This window comes from Podarcis cretensis (genome assembly GCF_951804945.1).
Source record: "Podarcis cretensis genome assembly, chromosome: 1".
Taxonomy (NCBI): Eukaryota; Metazoa; Chordata; class Lepidosauria; order Squamata; family Lacertidae; genus Podarcis; species Podarcis cretensis.
In genome coordinates, this window is record NC_137170.1 from 113,690,912 (window position 1) to 113,714,527 (window position 23,616).

The following is a 23,616-nucleotide window of genomic DNA, read 5'->3' on the forward strand; positions in this document are numbered from 1 at the left end:
GCACTTGTGCTATTGTTGCATGTCTCCTGTTCTTTCAACTGCTGCGGCAGCAGCAGACCCAAGGGGAGATTCATACTGGGAAGGAAACATTACTGCAATTCACCAGCTCTTAGCAGAGGAAGATAGTTTTTAAATAGCAACATGACACATTTACTAGCTGGAACCAATTCAAAAATCAGAGTGTGGTAGCTTTCTAGTTCACCAAGCTAGAAGTAGCTCTGTAGAAGGAAGAAGCAGGTATAAAGGTATCATAAACTGAGGGGAACTGGTAACTGTGGTTTACTTTCACTTACTTTGACCTAAAGCGAAATTTCAAGGTGCAGAGACACATTCCATCCTAATGACTTCCATTAGGCTTTTTGTTCCATTGTCTTTTATTGCCCATTTGTATGCATATGAGAAACACAAATGTATCTGAGCTAAGATTCTGAGAGGTCAGTGTATGTATGATTGATATTTTCCTATGGGTGGAAGAGGCAGCTCTTTGTGCCTCAAGGGGAGCAGCTCTGGAAGTTCTCCAACCCTTGGGGGGGGGTCAGAAAGGAGGGTTACAGATGGGGAAACACATTCTCATCTGCATTGGAAGAATTATCCAGCCATTTCAAAGAGATGTAGTGGAGCATCAAAATCCAGGTCCAAATGTAAATCCAGAGGCACATCTGCATAGCCAGCAGGTGTGTGAACCTGCTTCCGCATGTGGGTCAGCTTTGTGGAACTAGAGCCTAGTGTGCGTTGTGATGATTTCAGTTTTAAAAAGGGATTTCAGTAAAGCCACATCAGGCTGAAAATATTTAATGTTCCATAGTCCATATAAAATAACTTCATGATTGTGTGTCTTCTTCACGTGATCGTATCAAACCTTTTCATATATTTTATTCTTTAGATACTCCATCCATGCCTCCTTTGATGACAGCTCCATGGAATTCCATTCAAAATGAGGGATCTGAAATAAAATAAAGTTTACTGTAGAAATATAGCAAGGGAAACCTATTAAGATACTTGTTTTTTAACAAGAATCCTTGTTGTATTGGCATAGTTACACGGCTACTTCTGGATCTGGTTGTAAACTGATTTGGAGGGGAACATGATAAGTGAAAACATGTTCAGACATAACACTAGTCAGTTTCCTGTTACGGAGCACTTGGTCACCTAACTTTAGGAACTGGACAGTATTCCATCTGCACTGAGGCTAAAGAACAAGATCATGGGTAGGCAAACTAAGGCCCGGGGGCTGGATCCGGCCCAATCGCCTTCTCAATCCAGCCCGCGGACAGTCTGGGAATCAGCGTGTTTTTACATGAGTAGAATGTGCCCTTTTATTTAAAATGCATCTCTGGGTTATTTGTGGGCCATAGGAATTCGTTCATTCCCCCCCCCCCCAAAAAAAAATAGTCTGGCCCCCCACAAGGTCTGAGGGACAGTGGACCTGTGGACAGTGGACCCTGCTAAAAAAGTTTGCTGACCCCTCCCCTAGGCAGCTTCGCCAAAGAGCAAGGATAATGAATTGTTGTAGAACAACATATGGAGGTCCACAGGTTGTGAGATGTACTTGATAACAATCTTCCAACTGTGTAATTTTTTCAACGTTTTTTTAAAACTCAATGTAAGTTCTCTACCTTTTATACAATTGTGTAAGTTTAAATAACCTCTCTTACTTTCCTCAAACCAAAGCCCATCTTTTTGCTGAAGCCTCTGGAATGACTGTCAAGTTCTAAGTCCCACTCTAAATCCAAACATGAGCAACTGGGGGGGGGGGGAATGGCATCTTCTTCCTCTTTTTATTCCTGCCTCTGTTTCCATCTTTTCCCCTTTGCTGTCTCCCCTGCCCCCCCCCCGGCCTGTTTTTAGATTGTAAGACCATTTGGGAAGTGGTGGTGGTGGTGGTGGTAATAATAATATTCAGCTGAGAACAACTTGAGAAGAAGAGATAGCAACCTTTGGAAGAAGGGTGGAGGACTGAATCCAACTAATTTTCAATGGGTCTACCCTGAGTAAAAGTTAGCAGAACACATCCCTGAATATTTATGATAAAAAACTTTCAAATAAAGAATATTGACATATTGTCAGATAAACTCTGCAATTATGTGCAATACTGAAACAAAATATAGAGAACATACCTGAACAACGTGGTATCCTAGAATCTCCAAATGTCGCTTTTTCATAGCAGTTTCTCCTTTCAGGTGATTCAAGTTCTTACAAAAGGCTTTTGAATCCAGAAAATCCACTGCAATTCTAATACAATACAATCGTATGTGCATGATTATAAGTTCAACAATCTGAAAACAGAATCTACTCAGAATCTAAAGTGAGCCATTTAGATAATAGGGGCAGAAAACTCCTGAAACTGTATGTATGTCTCACCTCAGAAGTGAAAAGTGCCAAGGGAAAGTGCAGAGTTTTATCATATTAAAATATGTATTGCAATGTTAAACTGTAAATGCATCAGTCTCTTCTGAGCAAGGGGCCTCTGAAGGCTGCTGCCTCCAGTTTCCCTGCCAAGGAGAACTTTCCCAGTTCCTTTCAGTAGAGTGAGACAACCTATGTTTATTCCTTTGCACACTTATAATACCTCACTCCACTGAAATGGAAAGGTTAACCCTGAACAAGAGATATCTGTCACATCTCAATGTGCATCTGTCTCTGCAAATATGTGGCATATGTACAGAACAACAATAAAATCTAACAAGGTTTCTTCAGAGCAAATAAAGTTCAAGGAATACTGAAACAGGTGCTCTTTAACAACACAGCCAGTTAGAAATTAACTTTCCATTGAGTAAGTAACTAAAGCAAATATAGGTTGCCCTATCAATAAGGAAGGGAGTTTCTACATTAGGAATGGTGTAGACTTAATGAAGGTGTCTATCCGGAATAAACTGCAGTAAATTAATAGAGGAAATGAAATATCCTTTTTTATTTCAACTCAGCTTGCCTTGGTCCAAGAACCCTAAGGGCCTTGTAATAAAGCTTAGTGCATTTCACAATGTAGCATTTTATTCCAAGTCAAAAATTTTAACGGCTGAAGAGCACACGCAGATGCGAAGATGCTTCCCAGTTTAAATGGCAGCAGAAGTTGGCACTCAGGTTCAGGCCAAAGTAAGGAGCAACTTACTTTAAATGCTGTTATTTTAAATGTTGTTGTTAGCGACTAAAGTTGTAAGTGCAACTTGCCTCTCACTTACTCTTTAGGAGCAAGTGGAGTCAGATACGTACAATGGGACAGATCAGCCTTCCCTGAATTTGTATGTGGCATGAAACAGTATGAAAGTAGATGGACACAGCAAAAACCACCTCTGAGCTCCCGGCGGCAGCCCTTTCCTTCCCAACAACAGGCCATCTTGCTCCCAGTGCATTCCCTTCAAGTCAGCCATGACAACAATCTGTTCGGTATGTGGAAGAGGCTTCTTGTTTTTATCAAGAATACACTCAAAGTCTGAAATAAAAATTATCATCTCAGGACTTGTCACAATAGGAAGTTAACGTTTACAGTGGGGCATGACTCCTCCACCAGTGCAATATTGCAAACCACAATGTTACTCAAGCACTACTACTGTATAATCAGACACATGTATATACTTAAGAGCTGTATACTTAAGAGCAGACTCTTAAGTAAAGCATGAAACAGCTTACATGGGGCTCCAGTGATCTACAATCCAGGTACTCACCAGGCTCATACTTTGCTTCAACAATACTTTAGCTCCCAGAGCACTCACTCACTATTTAAGGTTAGGATAATAGTTACACAGGCCACCACTTACAAGAAAAGAAAAGAAAACCTATAAGCAAAACTTTTCTGTTACACACAGGCTGACTATTTACTGCTTATGTCACTCCAGTCCCATTGATTTCAGTAGTACAACTTTTCACACCAAGATCCTGAGCACAATTACTTGGAAGGACGTGCTACTGATTTCAATTAAATATGCTCCTCACTGGGGCTGATTATCCAAAAGATGCAAAGCCTCACCCAACCGCATTTTTATCCATGGCCCAACAGTTTCCACAAGTTTCATGCAAATGCAGTAGCTATTTTAAAGGGAAAGTTAGGGAGTGGCCTAGTTGTGAGGAATTCTGCTTTTTGGGGGCGGGGATCAGGGGAGGAATTTTCACAGCTGCACTCAAAAGGCTGAGGTAAAATACAATTTAAACTTTAAAACAACATGAAATGCTACAGAATTGGGGGGGAGCACAGTTGTCAAGACTCTCATACTACCTCATTGCATCCAGCAACTGCAAGAGCCTGGTCACTGTATCCCGTACATTGGTAACCAAGAGGCTGGATTAATGCAATGCGCTCTATATAGCTGCATTGTGTGGTTTTAAGTAGAATTGTTGTAAACTGCTGTTTTGTTTTTTGAATAGCATATAAAGAAGAAGAAGAAGAAGAAGAGTTTGGATTTGATATCCCGCCTTTCACTCCCCTTCAGGAGTCTCAAAGCGGCTAACAATCTCCTTTCCCTTCCTCCCCCACAACAAACACTCTGTGAGGTGAGTGGGGCTGAGAGACTTCAGAGAAGTGTGACTGGCCCAAGGTCACCCAGCAGCTGCATGTGGAGGAGCGGGGACGCGAACCCGGTTCCCCAGATTACGTGACTACCGCTCTTAACCACTACACCACAAAAGTATACAAGTACTACTACTACTACTACTAATACAGTGGTACCTCTGGTTACGTACTTAATTCGTTCTGGAGGTCTGTTCTTAACCTGAAACTGTTCTTAACCTGAAGCACCACTTTAGCTAGTGGGGCCTCCTGCTGCTGCCACGCCGCCAGCGCACGATTTCTGTTCTCATCCTGAAGCAAAGTTCTTAACCCGAGGTACTATTTCTGGGTTAGCGGACTCTCTAACCTGAAGTGGTACCACTGTAATAATAATTTTATCATTTATACCCCGCTCATCTGGCTGGGTTGCCCCAGCACAAGAACTGGCCCTGATGGTGTTTGAGGCATCCTTCTTTGGTATCCCTGCATCAAACCACTCGCACGGGCCCTCCTTTGGGCCTGTGAATCAGGACAGGCCTTCAATAAGGAAAAATAAATAACACTGCATTCAGATAACTATAAATAGATTGTCTGGAAAGCCTCTGGGATAGCCAGGACTTGCTTTGGATAGCCAGGACTTGCTTCAGTATATGTGAGACATGTTTTGACAAAGTTTCCCATGAAACGCTGAACCACAGAGGATTTCCCATGAATTAAACACCCACCGATTCCGTAGTAGTATGGAGTGAGAACAGACACCTTGGCAAAGTGGCTTCCTCCCAAAATTTCTCCCAGCAGTCCGTGAATCTGCTGTTGCAACGTGCTAAGGCTACCACTGCCTGTGGGTGAAAACAAAAACAAAGCATAAAAACCAGATCAGAAGCAAAGGGAAGACAGAACAAAATATCACGAATCACTTTACAAGAACGACGCGTGTTACGTTATCAGAAGGTGGAATCCAGGTGATGCTCCTTGAGCGTTTGCTCCAGTAGAGGCATCTGCTAAAGGAAGAAGGGAGGCCATCTTTGCCAATTTGTCCCCCCGCTCCATGCCATCTCCCAACCCATCCTGGAGATTCCCCAACCCTCCAGAGCATATTTTCAGAGGGTGCTATGGGCTTCAGTGGGGAGAGGAAATGGGGGGGGATCACCTCCTGCATTCTTCCATTAGGAGATACGTTATGCAAGGGTACCAAATGGATATTACCCTGAGCTTGTCAGCATCTTTTCTGTTTTTTTGTTTTTTTTAAAAAAAGAACTTCATATAGCACTTCAAAGTAGGCTGACAAGGTCCTAACTGAAGTTTAAGCCATTTCTGAAATGTTCTGAGTTTTAATAAATATGACTCTGTAAAGGTGTGTTTTTTTAATGCACTGAGGCACCCATAATGCAACCGTCATTTAAAAGGTTAAATATTCACCTTTTCGCTGTAGTTGCTGGCAGTAGCGCTCATGAAACCACGGAATTTGAAGCTCTGGGCACTCCAGACAGACCGCTCGGTTCAGTTCCATCAGCCGTAAGCGGACCCTCCGGTTTAAGGAACCTGGTAGCGCTGGTTTTTTAAAAAACAGAGCCAAAAACGAACACTATTTACACCACTGTACACTTGACAGCACTTCTGTAAGTACAAAAGCAAGCAGCACAAAGGACATGGCCGCAGAAGCAAATCAAAACTCTCTTAAGCTGCAATCCAACCCCCACCACTGTACACTGGGCTGCGGGGGCACTGGACTGAACAGAGGCATCCCTCTGCTTGCTTTTGCTGGCTCAGCCAGCCTCCTGTCAGGATGCTGTCAGCGGCTCCCGGCTGGTTGCCCAGGAGATTATAAAGAAAAGGAAAAGTTTCTTACAGTCCCTTCTTTATTTCAATCTTTACAGAGAGAGGCTGTAGGACCCAGCCTCTTGGATAATAGCATTGTCCCAAGTGAATCCACTAAGTGCCCTCTGTCTTTGAGCTCTTTGCTCTCCTACTTTTAAGGCTCACCGAGTCCTGGCAGATAGATAGAGGGTCTGAAATGCTTTCTAATGACAACATGTCAGCCAGCTGCTCTGGCTTTCCCATGATTTCCCAAATCTGCCTCTGAGCTGCTTCCACCTTCAAACCCCTGTTGTAAATCTATACTGTCTTCCTCTTCCTCCTCCCTGGGTCAGGATGGGGAGGTGGTCTCCACCATTCCTCCTCTGCCCAGTCGCTGACACCTCCACTGGTACATACCTCCTGCCTTCCATTCACCCTACCCCCGTTCGCAGAGCCCAATGGGTAGCCCACAAAAAGGGGCCTTCTGAGGGCTAAGATGGCCTGGGATCCACAGACTCCCAAGCTGCCCTCACAGCCAGCTGGCAGCAGCTCTAATATGAAGTTGGTACAGGTATGGGGTCTGATATGCCTCCCCAACACCGCCTTCCAACACTACTCTTGTGAATAGCCAGGCTGTGGAGGTAGCCTTGCAACTCTACAGCAGTTTCTGAGAACTAGTAGCGCTTTCTAAAAAATGAATCCATGCAGAAGGGAAAAGACATTGATCAACACAACCTTACATAGAACCCCGTTGAATTCATACTCAATGGGTATAGGGCTTCAGCAAAAAAAGCAACAACCAGAAGTCAAAATTCACTCTGGGTTTCTTTATGAAGCCGAGAAGCATTGTTACCCTTTTTGGCTTTCAAAATAATCTGGCTGTTTGGAATTTTGAGGGCTCCTATCTACAAGCATTTCAAAGAGACGATAGAGAAGGTGAGGAGAGCTTCATTCCTCTTTTCCCCTCTGGGAGGGAAAAGGAAAATCACTGTTCTGTTTTGGTGCTGCTGATGCAGAGGACAACTTCCTCACAAACATAGCCACAACTCGGGGGGTCCACCATGCCTTCTCCTCCTTTCCCCATGTAGAGAGGGCACAAGGCGGATGAAAGTAAGCAAGTAATAAAGGTATTATTCTACGCACAGAGAACAAAGCTTCACTGAGAAAAGTGGGACTTACATCTGAGTAAAAATGGAAACTGCCAGATGACATGTAGTGGATTGGTTAGTACAGAAATGCCCAAATGAATAAATGAAGTCTCAATCGGATGAAAATTTATAGTTGAACAGACTAAATTAAAATGCTAGTTTTAACTGTACCTTCATTTTAAAAATAAAATGAAAGTAATGTTTCACTCCTGACCTAGCTTGGGGGAGCATTTATGGGAAGAACTACCTGACTCAAGGCTGCTGTATGATTCTCTTAACAAGTAACCTCATTTATAATCACAACTGAAAATCCTTATTCCTTCAAGCTGGGTGGAAAGAGAAGACATTTAAAACACAGTATAGCCTGAATCAGATTTTACTTCCTTCCTATGATGGTGTTGGGGAGTAGTATGCAAGAAAAAGAAATACTTAGTGGATTGATATTTCTCCTAGGTAAGTAATATCTGAATTGCATGTTGCTCACTCGCTATGCAAGAAGGCAGAGTATGTATCTGAAGAAAAGAATCATCGTGCTTTGCCCATTTTTACATGTGGAGGATTTGGTCACGCCCGCATATCCCATTAAACAATATTCTAGGGAAGCCTCAGGCTCAACCATGGTTTGTTGTTTCTCAACTGGCAAACCGTGGTTTGTTGAAAACAACCTAACTCGAACATAGGAATATTATTCCAAGGTAGATTATTGGAAACCAAGAAGACAGTAGTATCAAAAAATGCAATTGGCAATTCCTGTTCTGAGCAAAAGAAAACACATACACACAATCTCTTACAAAATGCAAGAGTCTTGTTAAAATTTGTAATTATTTCTTACTTTCAAGTTGGGCATCTAGTTTGGCCAGAAATTCGATGTTAAATATAGCCTTTATCACATTCTCTGGAAAATACTCAGCAACAGCCAAAGCAAAACCAAGCAGCACAAGGAGATGCGGTTCAAAACTACCTGTATAAAACAAATATATTAGTGTATCCTTTAACTGACAGTATCTCTGAAGAAGTGGAGAAACAGATAGGAAACTAGAACTCTCCACACCCATACAATCACACAGAGTCCCTTCCTTGCCACAGGAATTTATCATGGGTGGGGATAAAAGTGCATCCCTGTTCCTTGCTCAACAGCTATACCTAACACACAAGTGACACATGAACAAGGCTAAAATGTTGAGTGTTTTTACATACATTTGCTTATTTATTCTGCATCTGGAAACTGAGGTTCGGATTTTATAATGGTCCAGAGGAACAGAAGGAGCAGGGATACAGAGACTGGGAACAGGGTGGGTGGAAAACAGTGGGGAACCATCACAGAAGGAAGAACGTGGTAGCAAATGTCACAGTCCTAAAAACGACCCGATTAACTGTACACTGATAGAGCTTATTTTCACGCTGTTGGCCTTGACGTTAACTTGGACAGAATAATAGATCCCTCGCCCACATCCTCTCCAGCATGGTTTATGTAAGAAAATCACTGCTAGTACTCCCGCACTTGTATTCACCCAGTCCTTGCCTGCCAGCCCCTTCTCCATACATTGCCGTGCCTAAGGCTGTGCAACTGGGTCTTCCCACATTGCGAGCGGCACATTTGCAGCAGCAGCTTCATAAGCGCCCTTTACAGGAAATAGCCAAATGAATCTTTGTCTTAAAATCTGTGGGGGTATTTTTGTATCAGCAAGCACAAATCGTTTAAAATGTGCTCCTGCTTAGCGCTGTGCTCATTTTGAAAGATGGGGAAAGGAAGAGCTGCCACTTCACTGCTCACCAGTTTAAATTCATTCTACCTGCCGATGTTTAGAATAGTTAGCACAACGTCATTGTCGTCCCCCCCCCCCCGGCCTCCCAAAAAACAACAACAAAAGGTTCTGAATTATATCAGTTTTCTTTGATTCAAAAAGAGATTTTATTTGGCCTTGTGCGCTCATCACACTGCCAGTTGGCACCTGGGGGAAATGTCACCTGGCTACCATTCCTCTCTGATGAACTTACCCAAGCAAGAGCACAAGTGCTGAAGGCAAGCCTCAAAAAACTCTTCACTCTGGGGAGGATCGTAATTTAGAGTAGCAAAGGGACGGAGAAAAGAGTAAATCTCAGAACTGTAAACCTAGAGAAGAAAGCAGGGGGTGGAGGAGAAAAGGACAGTTAGCATTCACCATGTATGTCTGCCAGATTTTAATAATTCCTCCAATATACCTGAAGGAGCATCTCCACCCCCACCATTCAGCCTGGACACTGAGATTCAGCTCTGAGGGCTTTCTGGCGGTTCCCTCACTGCAAGAAGTGAGGTTACGGGGAACCAGGCAGAGGGCCTTCTCAGTGGTGGTGCCCACCCTGTGGAACACCCCCCATCAGATGTCAAGGAAATATACAACTACCTGACTTTGAGAAGACATCTGAAGGCAGCCCTCTTTAGAGAAATTTTTAATGTTTGATGTTGCGTCATGTTTTTAATATTCTGTTGGGAGCCGCCCAGAGAAACCCAGCCAGATGGGCGGGGAATTATTATTATTATTATTATTATTATTATTATTATTATTATTATTAAAAAAGCAACAAAAGTTAAGAAGGTGGTCTGTAAACATCGAGTTCCTTCCCCACACATCAGTGGGGCTTTGTTGAGCCGACAGCTGATTCCCCCATTGTATGCAACTTCACTGATGCACACGGGGATTTGGAATATAAGACCCGTGTAAATGGGGATATGATTTCTATAAAATGGGTCCGTGTCTTCAGTCTCTCCCTAATGTGAGCAAGTTATACATGTTCCCGGGGTAGCAATCAAATCACTCAGCGTAGTGTGCAATGCAGACCCAATACACCGGGGGGGGGGGGGGACACAGCTCTCCAAATAAGAATACACACGAAACATAACACTGCATGCTGTTTGTACTATCACTTTCAAGGGAGATGAAATGATCATGTGTCGTTAGTACCTTATCTATATGCTGAACGGTAACGGCAGCTATTCTATCAAGTAATGGAACGCAGAGATAGGAAGTTCTGGCAAAAAAAGATGACAACTCTGTCACATTTGTCCATGTAATCTGGTCTGCCAAGCGCTGAAGAGCAACCATGGTTTCCTCAAGGAGCATTTCTTCAAACCAGTCTCCAGATATGTATTTCAACTCATCTAACAGAAGATCCAGATTGTTGGCTTTCTGAAGTCTCTCAAGTGCACAATTATTCACTTTTTGCAAAAGTTTTCCGTACTGCACCGAAGGGCTTTGCTGATGGGGCTGATCACGTCGAATCCATTTCATAACAGCTGTGGCAAAGGAACTCAAATCACTCAGGCTGCACTGAGGCATTACAGCCTCCATTCGAGTGACTATGACTTCATCCATGTAGGAGTTAGGAAGCATGGAAAGAACACGGATGAGCATGGAAATATCCATCGGCACGACATTAGTGTGTAAACAGCTGGAATGCAAAACAGAGAGATATACATCTGTCAGTGATGAAGAGTGAAAATCGGCGGGCCACAAATATTTTTTAGTGCATTTTACACCCAGGTCAATTGCATATTTGTTTGAAAAGAAATCCGACCGATCAGGAGCGAGCAGCGGGTATGGGAGGCAGTGGCATCATTGTGGCTTACCAGAAGGAAGATGTGGAGCAGTGTGGCCAGCCCCTGCTGGTGTGGCCAGCACCAAACTCCGTGCCACCTCATCCCCAATCCTGGTAAGCTACAGTAACACCAGTGCTGGGAGGCGAACAACCAACCCACCCACCCACCAGCTGCTCTTGCCACCGATATCATTGCAAGCTACTTAAATCCCTAGTCCTACACACTGAAAATGTGAAAATAGGAACAAATACAGCAAACTGGGTCAGACTGAGCTTATTACCTGATGTAATTCACTTATAATTCCTTAGCAAGAAACTGTATCCACTGTATCAAATTTTAAAAGGGTATGAAAATTAGAGAAGTACCCTGTTCAAAGACATTTTCAATTGATTAATTTATCAATTAAATGGACATTTGCATAAAAATGTTATTTCAAAAGCCAGTAGTGTGCTTTATTTAGAAGCGAGATATTCTTCCCATGTGCAAGAGGAAGAATGCCTTCTTAAGATGATCACTGCAAACTGCAAACTTGATAAGTACAGTGGTACCTCGGGTTACATACGCTTCAGGTTACAGACTCGCTAACCTAGAAATAGTACCTCGGGTTAAGAACTTCGCTTCAGGATGAGAACAGAAATCGTGCTCTGGTGGCGTGGCAGCAACGGGAGGCCCCATTAGCTAATGTGGTGCTTCAGGTTAAGAACAGACCTCCGGAACGAATTAAGTTCTTAACCCGAGGTACCGCTGTACTTCCTGGTCCATGGGGTCACGAAGAGTCAGACACGACTAAACAACAACAGCACTTCCTTAAATTCTGCTAAGGAAGAAGGGAAGGATTCAAATGTAACAAATTAATAAAGAAAGCGATCATCAGAATATATTTGCTGATAAAATGTGCTTTCTTACCTGGTGAGCAATTTCTGTAATTTGGAATAAATCTCAGGATTGGAGCAATGAAATAGGAGGAGGGCGTAGGCCAATTTGGCCAATTCTACTGGTTTGTAGAGATCCATATGTTTGTAAAGCAGAGACACAATCCTGAAAACCAAAAGCAGATGAGGCTAAATTTCAGGGTGAAATTAAAACCCTTTCAAATAATAGTGAAGATGTATTTTACAAACTGCCCTGGCCCTGAGATGCACACACATTAAATTACAAGATGGATCATAAATCTATTTTGAATGGAGTATCTGTAACATCGGCACAACAGCAAAAGCAGGCTGCTTGGGATCTGTCAATGCTTTCTGATAACGATGTCCTGCATTTCATGTGCTGTTATGCCAGGGGTCACCACCATGATGTCGTTGGGTGCCATTGCGCCTGTCAATACCTCTTTGCAGTGCCCACGAAAAGACATGGTAAATGTCCCTTCAAAAATCCACAATGCATGATAGAATGTTTACTCTTCCTGCTCTGCTGCTGTCTGCAGTGGCTAAGCTTCTTTTACAATGAGCTCACACCCTTAAACATGCCCACATTTCACTAGATCCCAGAATTGTACATTTTGTATTATGCCATATCCTCCATGGCAGCTATTTTGCAGCTGGTACCCTATGGCACTCCCTCAGATTCCAGAAATGACCATCCCTTTCCCTGAAAGGCTGGCGATCACTGGGTTATATTCAGAAACTTGAACAAAGTTGGGATACCCATAGACTGCTGCAAATAGATATATTGTCTTATTCCAGCAATAAAAATGGTATAATCTGAAAATCAGATCCATATTGGCCTTGCCTTCACTGGCAGAAATCTGGACTCCAGTCCTTAATTAAAGAACGTAGTTAATAAAAGGATGATTGGATCCAATGGTGCCTTCCATTTGTGGATGTTTCTTTGATACGGTAGAGGCTAATATTAATGGAAATGGGAAAGCAATTTGTATTTATCCCCCTTTCTCCTGCAGCCCCTTGCAACATTTGACCAAAACAAGTCAAACACCCCTGTCGTTTACCTAAGTGCCAGCTGAATCCCAGAGCCTTCTGTGAATGGAAGGAGTCAAGCTGGGTATACCATAGCATTCTATAAACTAAATTCACTTTTTCAGAGAAGGGAAGAAAGTGTTACCCGCTTTCCAAGACATTGGACCGTATCCAACAGACACAAACAACATATGAGTGAAAAGCACCTCTACTCATATATGGCAGGAGGAAGAAAAATGTCATTCAGTTGGAGGCCCTCATACTTTTAGGGAGACTAAAAGTTTATGCTGGTCTTGATCCTGGTCACTGTATTTGCAGCAATTTCAGGGCACCATACAGAGAAAGGGAAAACACCAAGTAGATGAAGGAAAATTATTTTCTCTCTGCTCTTTAATTTTTACCCCAAGCCACCCTAACAGGGAAACAAGATGGGATGTTAAATACCTTCTTATATTTAATATGCATGCTTAAAATTGTAAATAGCTGCTGTGAGAGGGATCTGAAATTAGGAATGCAACAGGTAGGTGGGATTTAAGCCTTTTCTCTCCTGCTGCCATTCTGATGAAAACCTCTTCTCTAAAGCTGCTTATTGGCATTGTAAGAAAACCTCCTATTGGCACTATGGGATTCTTTCTGGCCATGCAAAAAGCAGCCTCAGGGGAGACATTTTCCTTTTTAAAAGCAGGTACATTAAGTGTAAAGATGCATTTAATGTTTTGCCTAGTTTGGCCTCAGGCACAAAGTAGGACAAAATAACTATGCTGCTTTTGTTCACCATCTTCATTGAGGTTTACTAACACCCGTTGTGTCAGGACATGTCTTGTGCACATTCCAGCATACATTTCCACAAAAAACTCTTAAATCAAATGAGCTTAATGTCAACCAAACAGTGATGAGTTACACCATAATCCTAGTTACACCATAATCCTAGGCACGCTTACCTGGATGCAAGTTCTGCTAAAATCAATGGGACTTGCTTCCAATAGATGTGTTTAGGACTGTGGTGTAAGGTAAGTCAACGGCATATCATATAGTGCAAGCATATTCAGCGTTCTGTATCGGTCATTCTTAAACTAAACAGAAGTTACAGATTTTTCACTTTCTGCATTCTGAACAGTCAGAAAAGGGAAGTTACAGAAATTGAGAACATTTTGAGTCGCCATTTTGTACTGAAGGTTTACTTTTGAATCAGTTGTGGATGTCTGATTTCTGTTTCTTGCATAGTGTCCGCCACTGCCAATGTTTGCTGATGGTCAAATTCATCTGCCACTAGTAGAGCAGTTTCAGTTAACCTAAAAATATACATACAAAATATTACATATTTCCAGCAGTTTAAGAGGTCACAGAGTTGTGTATATCACTCTTATTTCAAAAAGGGAAAGAAGCATGCTTGGGGAAATGGAAACAGACTCCATAAAGTGAAGCTTTTAATGTATCTTGAAAGAAAGAAAGATAACCTTAAAATACACACACCTCCAGTAAACATTTAGGATTAGAGGTTCCCCAACAGGGAGCATTTTAACTTAGGGTCACACTGAATGAATAATATCTTCAGGAGCAGGAGAATGGTGTGGTTCCTTTACTGATAACTATACAGTGGTGCCCCGCAAGACGAACGCCTCGCAAGACGGAAAACCCGCTAGACGAAAGGGTTTTCCGTTTTGGAGGCGCTTTGCAAAACGAATTTCCCTATGGGCTTGCTTCGCAAGACAAGAAAGACGAAAAAATCGCTCTACGAAGAGCCTCACGGAACGGATTAATTTCGTCTTGCGAGGCACCACTGTACAGCTACAATAGTGATGTATGGAAGTGATAGCTGGACCATAAAGAAGGCTGATCGCCGAAGAATTGATGCTTTTGAATTATGGTGCTGGAGGAGACTCTTGAGAGTCCCATGGACTGCAAGAAGATCAAACCTCTCCATTCTTAAGGAAATCAGCCCTGAGTGCTCACTGGAAGGACAGATCCTGAAGCTGAGGCTCCAATACTTTGGCCACCTCATGAGAAGAGAAGACTCCCTGGAAAAGACCCTGATTTTGGGAAAGATGGAGGGCACAAGAAGGGGACGACAGAGGACGAGATGGTTGGACAAATAAATAATAACACTTTTGGTTCTGGATTGGTGAAGGGTGAAATTTGGAACCTTAGCTTCTGTTCTTTCTGTAGGAAACAGTGACCTCAGCCCCCTCATCTCTTGTGCCATTGTGAGCAAAGAAAAACGGCAACACAAACCACATGATTCTGTACAGAAATACTTTTGGAACAAGCAATTATTGTTGGCTGTTGGTATCAACAAATGCATATTGAGATGAAAGAGCAGTCTAAATATTGCAACAAAACACCAAAACTGTTCAAATGGACCAAGAGAATAGAGAGTGCTCTGTTCTAGTTCTATGCTATTGGTGGTACCCATGGAACTTCAAATTTCTGAAGACATTTTCAGGGTAACATAAACTCTGTGCACATCTCTTTGGATTTGAGCCTGTGACTAATTCTGCAGCCTCCATTACTTCCGAGGAAGGAGTTAAGTGTGCTCAACAAGGCCGTTGTTGTGTTGCCTTTCCTCAGCACAACAAGAGAATTTGTCACAGATGGAGTGAAAAAGAACACAATGGCAAGGTGTGTGTGTGCATATATGCAACCTGAAATCTATTTTGTCAATTTGGGTCAACAATAGTAACAACGCAAGTCGACAGGAGGGTGTTTCACCATTAACAGCATAAGCTGAGCACAACTCCATTGCATTTGTAGTTTCCCTTTGTTGAACTGCAGCCTATTCTGCCTCAGATAGCAATGGTCTTCAGATAAAGCATGGAAAAATTCACTTCCTTTTCTAAGGAAAAATGTATTCACATGCACACCCAGTAAGCCAGAAGTGAAACTTACCGTTCTCTGACCTCTGGTCCTGCCATGGGTGCAAGGGTAACAAACAGTCGAGGGAAGCTTGAAGAATTATTGTAGTCATCCATTGCTTCCATCAGTTTCTGTTTAGCAACTAATTTTAACTCAACGCTGCTGAATTGTAAAGCCTGGTAAAGTCCAAGGATGATAACCACACGGTCAACACCTAGCTGGTTCGCATTCTGAAGAAAAACTTTGTTACACTTGTCCAGCAGTGGTCGATGTGGTAGTTTGACATTCCGGAGAAACTGTACAAATCGTCTGGCATTATTCAAGGGGGCAGATTCCGAGGTTTCCAGAAGAAACTCTGCCTTCTGTATTAACCGATCTCTAAAATGCTGCGAGATAACACCAGATATGCTGACCATCAAAATTGACAAGACCCTAAAAACATTCCAAAAAAAGTATGCAGTGATTGAACGAACCCAACAATATTTCAAAGGACATTACATTAAAAATGGAAAGGACTAGAGGAGGGGAGGTAAGGTTTTGAGGCAGAATGAAACTGGGTATCTTTTTTTTGAAACTCTATTTGAAAGAGGCAAAAATTAAAGGAAAAAGCATTTTGCCTTCAAGGCAAAGCTGTTCTTGTGTCTTTTCTTAATGCTATGCAGACTGGAGTGTTTTCAAGCAAAATAACGGAAATATTTCCATATCAGAAGGGCAGATCTTTCTCTGCCAATGAAGAGAGATCTGCAATATCCTAGGGTCCCTGCAATGCCCTCCTAGGGACTGTAGGATTGCAGTGGAAGAGGATTTAAATCCACAGGCACAATAAAACATACGGGGTGTCCTATCAGTTGCACCTTCATTAGAATTGTGTTCAGCTAACTTAAACAACAAGAGAGGCCTAAACAGATATGCTACAGGAGTGCTGTATATGCATGAGAACGGTAACAAAAATACTCTCAATTCTTCTGAGACATTTATTAAGATTACCTTCCATCTTGTATGGAATCCAAGTTCCTATTCACAATATCAGCTATATCACCAGTGAGAGGACTAAAGTACATTTGTTGGTCATGTAGGCACGTTGCAAATTTAGATAGCAGAGGCATGCTGAGTCTGTGAGGATATAAAAGGAAAAGCCTGCTTTACTAAAGCTTTAAAACATTTACCTATATACAAAACTTAAGAGATTCTTGAACAGCAGTTCACTGCTTACTTACATTATTGATTTAAAAATAACAAACAAACCTGCAACTGTCCCTTGGTAACAAATTATAATAGCTTTACATCCTGCAGTTATCGGTCATCCTAGATTACTACTTCAAGTACCTTGTAAAATAGATTTTAACATTTCTGGACTGGTTTTCTTTTTACTGTTTACTGCTGGTTTTATTAAGTGTGGTTTGTTGTATGTTATTTTACCTTGTAAGCAGCCTTGAGAGGGTTGATGCCCTTTGTGAAGGGAAGGGGGTATTTACTTGTTTACTCTATAATAACAAAACCCAACTTCCACTCCACTAGTTCTGCTGAAACCAGGCCACCAGCGCTAGATTTAGGGCAGTTCCCCTGCCAAGCCAAATATGTGCACCACTATCATAATCATCATCATCATCATCATCCCTATATTTATATAGGTACCTACTGAAAAGATGCATATAAAAGCAATTATACCAAAAGTAATTATTGTGAAAATAAGAATGGGGTGGCAATTTTCCCCCCTCGTTGAGGGCACCATATTACCAAAGTCCACTCATGATACTAGGAGGGAGGGGGCAAAGTTTTAAAGCTATTTTTAAAAGGAAATTTGCAATGGGCTGACATACTCCTGGGTTTTCCTGGAGAATTATAAACAATTTTCAAAAATTCAGCCGGGACGCCATTTCCGATGGACGTATGGCAGCTCTACCTTACACTGCAATCAGTTATCCTATTAACATGCTATAGCCAAATTGACCTTTTATTTTCTCCACCCCTGTTAAGCCTCATCAGTACATTGAGGACTCTGCTCGAAGTGTGTTTTTTTTCCAAACCTTCACTGATTTATTGAAGTAAAGGTTTGTCTCACTGTACTACCATGGAAATAATATTTCTGGTATTCCTACCAGTCATCCCAAAACAACTCCCCCGGTATCTTTGGCCTAAGCCACATGATTCAGCTATTCCCCAGCAAGTCTTTGGCCATTCTCAGATCTAACTTCTTCCCTGATCCTGGCATTGTCTTCTGGTGGAACTGGCAACCAACCACAACTCTGACCAAGGGCTTGTTTACAGTTCCACTTGTCCCATTGCTTTCCCCTGGGAAAACCTGAACTGGAACAAATGCCAATTGGTTTCTCTGTGGACTGATGTTTGTTCGTCTTCAGTGGTAAACAGCAGGTTTCCCAGCAGCGGGTCAAGCAAAAAAAATCTCTTGGACCCATGCTTTCTAGACAAGCAGAAGTGTGGATGTGTCCTACCTAGCTCAACTAAGTACTGCTGACCAGCACCCAGTAGTATTATATACACTTCTTCTGGCCGCTCCAGTCTAGCCCCAGCCAATCACACCATCTAACTGAAAATTCTTAATCTGTACCCACCAATCAAAATTGGCATACTGAGAATTCTAACTCAAGAGCTGTCCACAGGACAGTTAGACTGACTTACATTGGACCATACAGAAACATGTAAATAACCAGCCTCAGCCCCCTCTGGCAAGTGGTAAATACCATTTCTAGACTGGTAGCCTTCAACTATTTCAGAATGGGGGTCTTTCACCCAACATGCATTTGGGGATCAGCTTCTTATTTTTATTTAGCATATATTTGAAGTACAGTGGTAGTACTGTTGTTGTGACCACCTTAGGTCAGGTACAACTTAGCAGAGGGTCCTTGCCTTGTCCTTCCTTCCCTTTAAAGTTTTACTTAAATGTGCATCAGAACTGGAGGCGGGAGAGAGGACAGGGAGGGCTCTAGGGTGCAGACCAGACACAAGAGGAAAAAAGCAACATGTATCCCAAAGTGAGCTTGTGACTGACCACAGCACTGAACGTTAAAGTTTTCCAAATCCCTTGAACTTCCTGCCTATCTGCATAAGGCACCCTCACTGTACTACTTTAAATCCCTGCTGAAATCTTCATATCACCAAGCCCGCTGAGTCACATAATTTAACATACAGTATATACCTGCTTTTTAAATTTTGCTGATTTTGTGATTATTTTTTTTAAAAAAAGTTTTATGTATATCGCTCACAAAGCTTAGATATTAGCCCAGATTCTTGAATTTATTGTTCTGGTACACTTTAACTTCCTCAGGGAAGGGCGGACTGGAGCAGAGGTTATTTTCTCCCATAAATCTTTATAGATTCTTCTATAAACTGGTTTAAAACCAAGTCTTCCACTGCTTTCATTTAGGAATCTTAACAGTGCAATCGTATACTGAAATAAATCCCACTGAGGTTAGTTAGCCTTACTGCCAGTTACATAGCTATCAAATTTAAGCCTAAAGTCACCTTTCAAAATCTATCCAGGAGTGTTACATTCTTAAATCTGTAGCTGCCTGTATTGGTACAATGGTCCTCAGTGTAAATTTATCTTAACCCACAACTACTTCAGCTTTGAAGAGAGAAAGGGGCCTGCCATACTTTTAATAAATTAAGCTTGTCAGTACTAACCTTGTGATAGTTTTTATAAGCATGAGCTCTCAAGCTTTCAATTTATAGGATTTTAATTTTAATGTGTACTTGCCCATTTAATCTTCTCCAGCATTCCATGACGAGCTCTTCAACCAGCGAATCATGGGCCTCAATTCCAAACCTTCACAAGGACCAAAAGACAAGTCAAATGCTCTACATAGATATTTTAACAGAGAGAGAGGGGGGAAAAAACCTGTGCGATTTTAAATGTATTACAAATAGCAGGTTGCTAGAGTTTTATGCTTACCGAACACTTCCTTTGTGCGTTCTGGGAAACCTCTTACAACTATGAACAGATCAGTGCTTGGAACTGTGCAGCTAGGATCCCAACTGTCTTTCCTCTTTAAACCCCACATTTTCTTCAAGGCCTTTTACTTAACCACTTAAATCCCTGGGCCAAGTTCAGCTTCCTAGTTCCACTAGTAGGAGCCAGTTTAAGGGCTCCCGCTGGCGCAATGGGGTCCCCCCCCACTGCACCCCCAAATCTGCACTGTGGGGATTAGGAGAACCCACAAACAGCATGCAAGTGGTAGAAGAGGAGAGGTTGTTACGCCAGGCAAGCAAAAAGGCTTGCGCCGATGGAATATTTTACCGAGAGGCTGAATTTCCTCCCATCTCCGCTGTAACCAACTGTAAATATGCATAATTGCATTTGCTCACATTCAGCCCTTAACACTTGGCTCTCCTTCTTCTGTTGGCTTCTCCATTGCTCTGCCTGCTTGGGACAGAAAGTCAGCCACAGCTGGAACTTTGTATTTTGCTTTTCAAACTTTTTGGACTCTATCAGCCCCAGCCTGCATTGGCCAATGACCACGGGTGATGAAAACTGTGGTCCAACATCTGGAGGTCTACAGATTCCCCATCCCTGCAGTAACCAATAGTGAGAACCCTCTGGAAGTTGTTGTCACCTCTGCAATGATTGTCTAGTTTCCCTTTGAACTGCCTAACATCAGGACATTAATGGGAAAAAATATTGGCAGCCAAGCTACCTTTGCTTTGGCTTGACTGTGCCTGTAACTATCAGTCCCTACACCGCCTTTTACACCTAACATCTGCTACATGAGAGTAATCTCATACATTTTTATGGAGGTCAGACACAGGTATTGTGACTCATTAGATCATACATTGTTTAGACAGATAGATAGATAGATGATAGAGAAATATGAGCAAATTTTAAATGGGCATTGTACCAGTGAGCTGTGCTTTTGCAGCAACCAGGATGCTTCAGTTTAAGCATATATATTTTAAAAAACACAATTACTTTTCTAAACCCAGATTAATAAACTTACCCCCATTACATTTCAGCATCATACTATATGACTTACCTGAGTAAATTATACAGAATATCCACTAATGCTTCATTATCCATTTGTTCAATCTTGTTTTCTGCTAAAATGCGAAGTATAAGAAACTGGGAGTGATTTTTTACATAATCAGTAAGCCTCAGAGGCTCAGGCTTCTTCTTTTGAAACCCCCAAAGTATATTAATTGCCCTTCCCACGTGTTTTTCAGAAAGTTTGGTTTTGTTCTTGCCAACAAGGTCAAACACTTGATCTTCATTTATGCAGTTATTTAGCTGGCTTAACAAGGGATCACTACTCCAAGTCTGACACTGGCGACATCTCAGTGCAAATAAATAAAAACGTCTTACAGACAGCATTTTTGTGATTTTTATGTTTTTGGAAACATGTCCAGAATGCGGCTACTCTTCTTTACTTCCAATCAGATGCAAACCACAAGCTAGCAGCAAGGTAAAGCATTTAGATATATAATATTGCTTTTCCCTTATTCTTTGTAGTTATTGTTGAAGAAGCGGAAATAATTCTGAAGAACCTGCAAAAGCAGCAGTTTAAAATAATTAGTCTTGCAAATAAGTTATTAAACCACAAAATTTGATTGTTCTGTCTGCCTGTGCATGCCTGTATCAATATTGTAGCCTATCAATAGTCCAAACAAACAATATTTGGCATTCAAACTTCACACAAAATCATGGTTTAGTGTTACATGATGAGTTGCAGTGAGCCTCAGGTTCAATACTCCTCCCCTCTTCCGGTGTAGCTATAGAGGAATTTGGAAGCTCTCACTTCCATTTTCGATTCAGCTTCCATTTTTTATTTTGCTGCTCACCGGGAAAAGCGAACTCAAATAAAGCGTAGATCATCTTAACAATGGTTTGTTGAAACTTGCCAACTTCAAAGCACAGGTTTTATGAAGTTAGCTTGTTTCAACAAACCATAGTTGAGAAATCTGTCCATATAGCACTAAGCTGTAATATAGCAGTATGCGTGAATCAAGCCACTGCAATTGCCCCCCCATCAAGTAAATAAATATAAATACTTAACTAACTGACCAATTACCTCGCAGATAACTTGATTCTGCCTCCCTCTGGGATATGTGGATTTCCTGAATCAGCGGAGGGCTGAACTAGATCACATTTAAGGTTCCACCCAACTCTAGGATTATATGAATATGTATTCCCACAGGTGTTCTGAGGTAATGATGATATTGTACTTCCTTCCTGATTTCAAGATGGATCTGAACCAAAACCTTTCCAACAAATCCAAACTCACTATATTGTCTATTTTTTATTTGTGTCTTGACATCCACTCATTTTCATACAGAATAGTGAAGCTCCTTCTCAATTTTTTTTTAAAAAACCAAAACAAAACCCCCTCTGTAGAAGCCACGTGAGAATAAGTCCACCCCCGTACACATAAACCTAGTACAACCTCTAACGTATCGACATTATCACCTTTCTGCAGCTGTGAAGGTGACAGTTTGAACCCCCGTGAACAGCCTGGATCCTTGTGTCCCTTGCGCTGCTTAGGAAGTATAAGCCCATCTCTTTCAAAAGAAGCATGTCGCACGCAGGAAAAGGAAGACTTCCTACAGATCACACGACCATGCTGCCTATTGCAAAGCAGGCTCCTCCTAGAATCCACATGGCGGGAGATCACCACCTCTGCTCCAGCAGCAAATATCCCCGCATAGAGAGACGACTGGCTAACAATGAAATGAATGTCTATAACTCCGTCCACACCGGCCGCAAAAAATACATACTTACCAGCCGCTCAGCAGCTTCTGTCCTATATACAACAATCGGGTCTGAGTCTTGGTTGAAGAATCTGCTACTACATTTCCCAGCATGCTCCACCGACAGCCTCCTTGCCTGTCGGGAGTTGTAGTCTTTCCATTGTGCAACGTTGCTTGCGGCGAATCTAGGCTACAACTATTTGGTGGGGTGACGAAGTGTGATGGCAAGCTGCTTTAAAAAGTGTACTCCCAGGACGACTCCTACCAGCCTTAAGCTGATTTATTAGACTTTGCCTCTCCCTAGGGATCTGCGAATTTCTTTTTGGCCAAGGGTTATTGATAATACATGCAAGATCGCAACCAGCCTTTCTCAACCTTGGGTCCCCAGATGTTTTTGGTCTACAACTCCCATCATCCCTGACCACTGGTCCTGTGAGCTAGGGATCATGGGAGTTGTAGGCCAAAAACATCTGGGGACCCAAGGTTGAGAAATCCCAACTTTGGGGCCCCCAGATGTTGACTACAACCCCCATCATCCCCAGCCACCACGGTCAGTGAGTTGTAGCCCGACATCTGGAGACCCAGGGTCGGAAAGGACGCAACCAGACCCTTTTGTTTCATTTTCTAACACAGTACAAATTTAAGTCCGCGCTATGTTGGAGAAAATTAAGACACTTCCAGGCAATAGCTAGTCCTGGGGAAATATATGCCACTCGTGTTTTCTCTCTCTTTTTTTGGACAGTAGGATTGCATAGCTGTCAACCTTCCATTTTTTTGCGGGAAATTCCCTTATTCCAGCGCCGTTTCCCGCTGCTATCCCGGATTGTTAGATATCCCGTAGACTATCCCCGGAACAGGTGAGGCTGCTGATCCCTTATTTTCAAATCTGAAAGTTGACAGCTATGAGTAGGAAACCCTAAGGAAGGTTAAACGCAGCAAAATTGCAGACTCCCTCCTAGAAAGTGTAGCCTTGCAGCCTGAACCCCTCGACAACATTTAGAACCATTTCCCCTCCGTTTGCGGTGTTGGGAAGATGATGCTCCCCTCACCCGACGTGGGTCGGCCTGACCTTCCTGCAAGTTTACTTTTTTATTTTAAAAAAAGGACATATAATAAATAATAAAAAATACCAATATGTATATA

The 23,616-nt window shown here is 42.2% G+C and overlaps 1 protein-coding gene across 2 annotated transcripts; it reads right to left on the reverse strand.

The window, feature by feature from the left end:
- Positions 1 to 356: 356 nt before the first annotated feature.
- FASTKD1 (FAST kinase domains 1) lies at positions 357 to 23,011 on the reverse strand. 2 transcript variants are annotated; one of them, XM_079977799.1, is made up of 15 exons: positions 22,505 to 23,011; positions 20,766 to 21,273; positions 19,493 to 19,561; positions 16,762 to 16,887; positions 15,808 to 16,206; positions 14,103 to 14,213; positions 11,909 to 12,040; positions 10,368 to 10,854; positions 9,424 to 9,538; positions 8,258 to 8,386; positions 5,900 to 6,031; positions 5,206 to 5,319; positions 3,289 to 3,430; positions 2,118 to 2,232; positions 357 to 943 (listed from the first exon to the last, which is right to left on the reverse strand). In XM_079977799.1, exons 2-15 carry the CDS (start codon positions 21,098 to 21,100, stop codon positions 854 to 856), a joined length of 2,496 nt encoding a protein of 831 aa, XP_079833925.1. In that variant the 5' UTR covers positions 21,101 to 21,273; positions 22,505 to 23,011; the 3' UTR covers positions 357 to 853. The 2 variants fall into 2 exon arrangements, with proteins under 2 accessions (XP_079833925.1, XP_079833926.1); XM_079977800.1 differs by lacking the exon at positions 22,505 to 23,011 and adding an exon at positions 22,193 to 22,485.
- Positions 23,012 to 23,616: the final 605 nt, after the last annotated feature.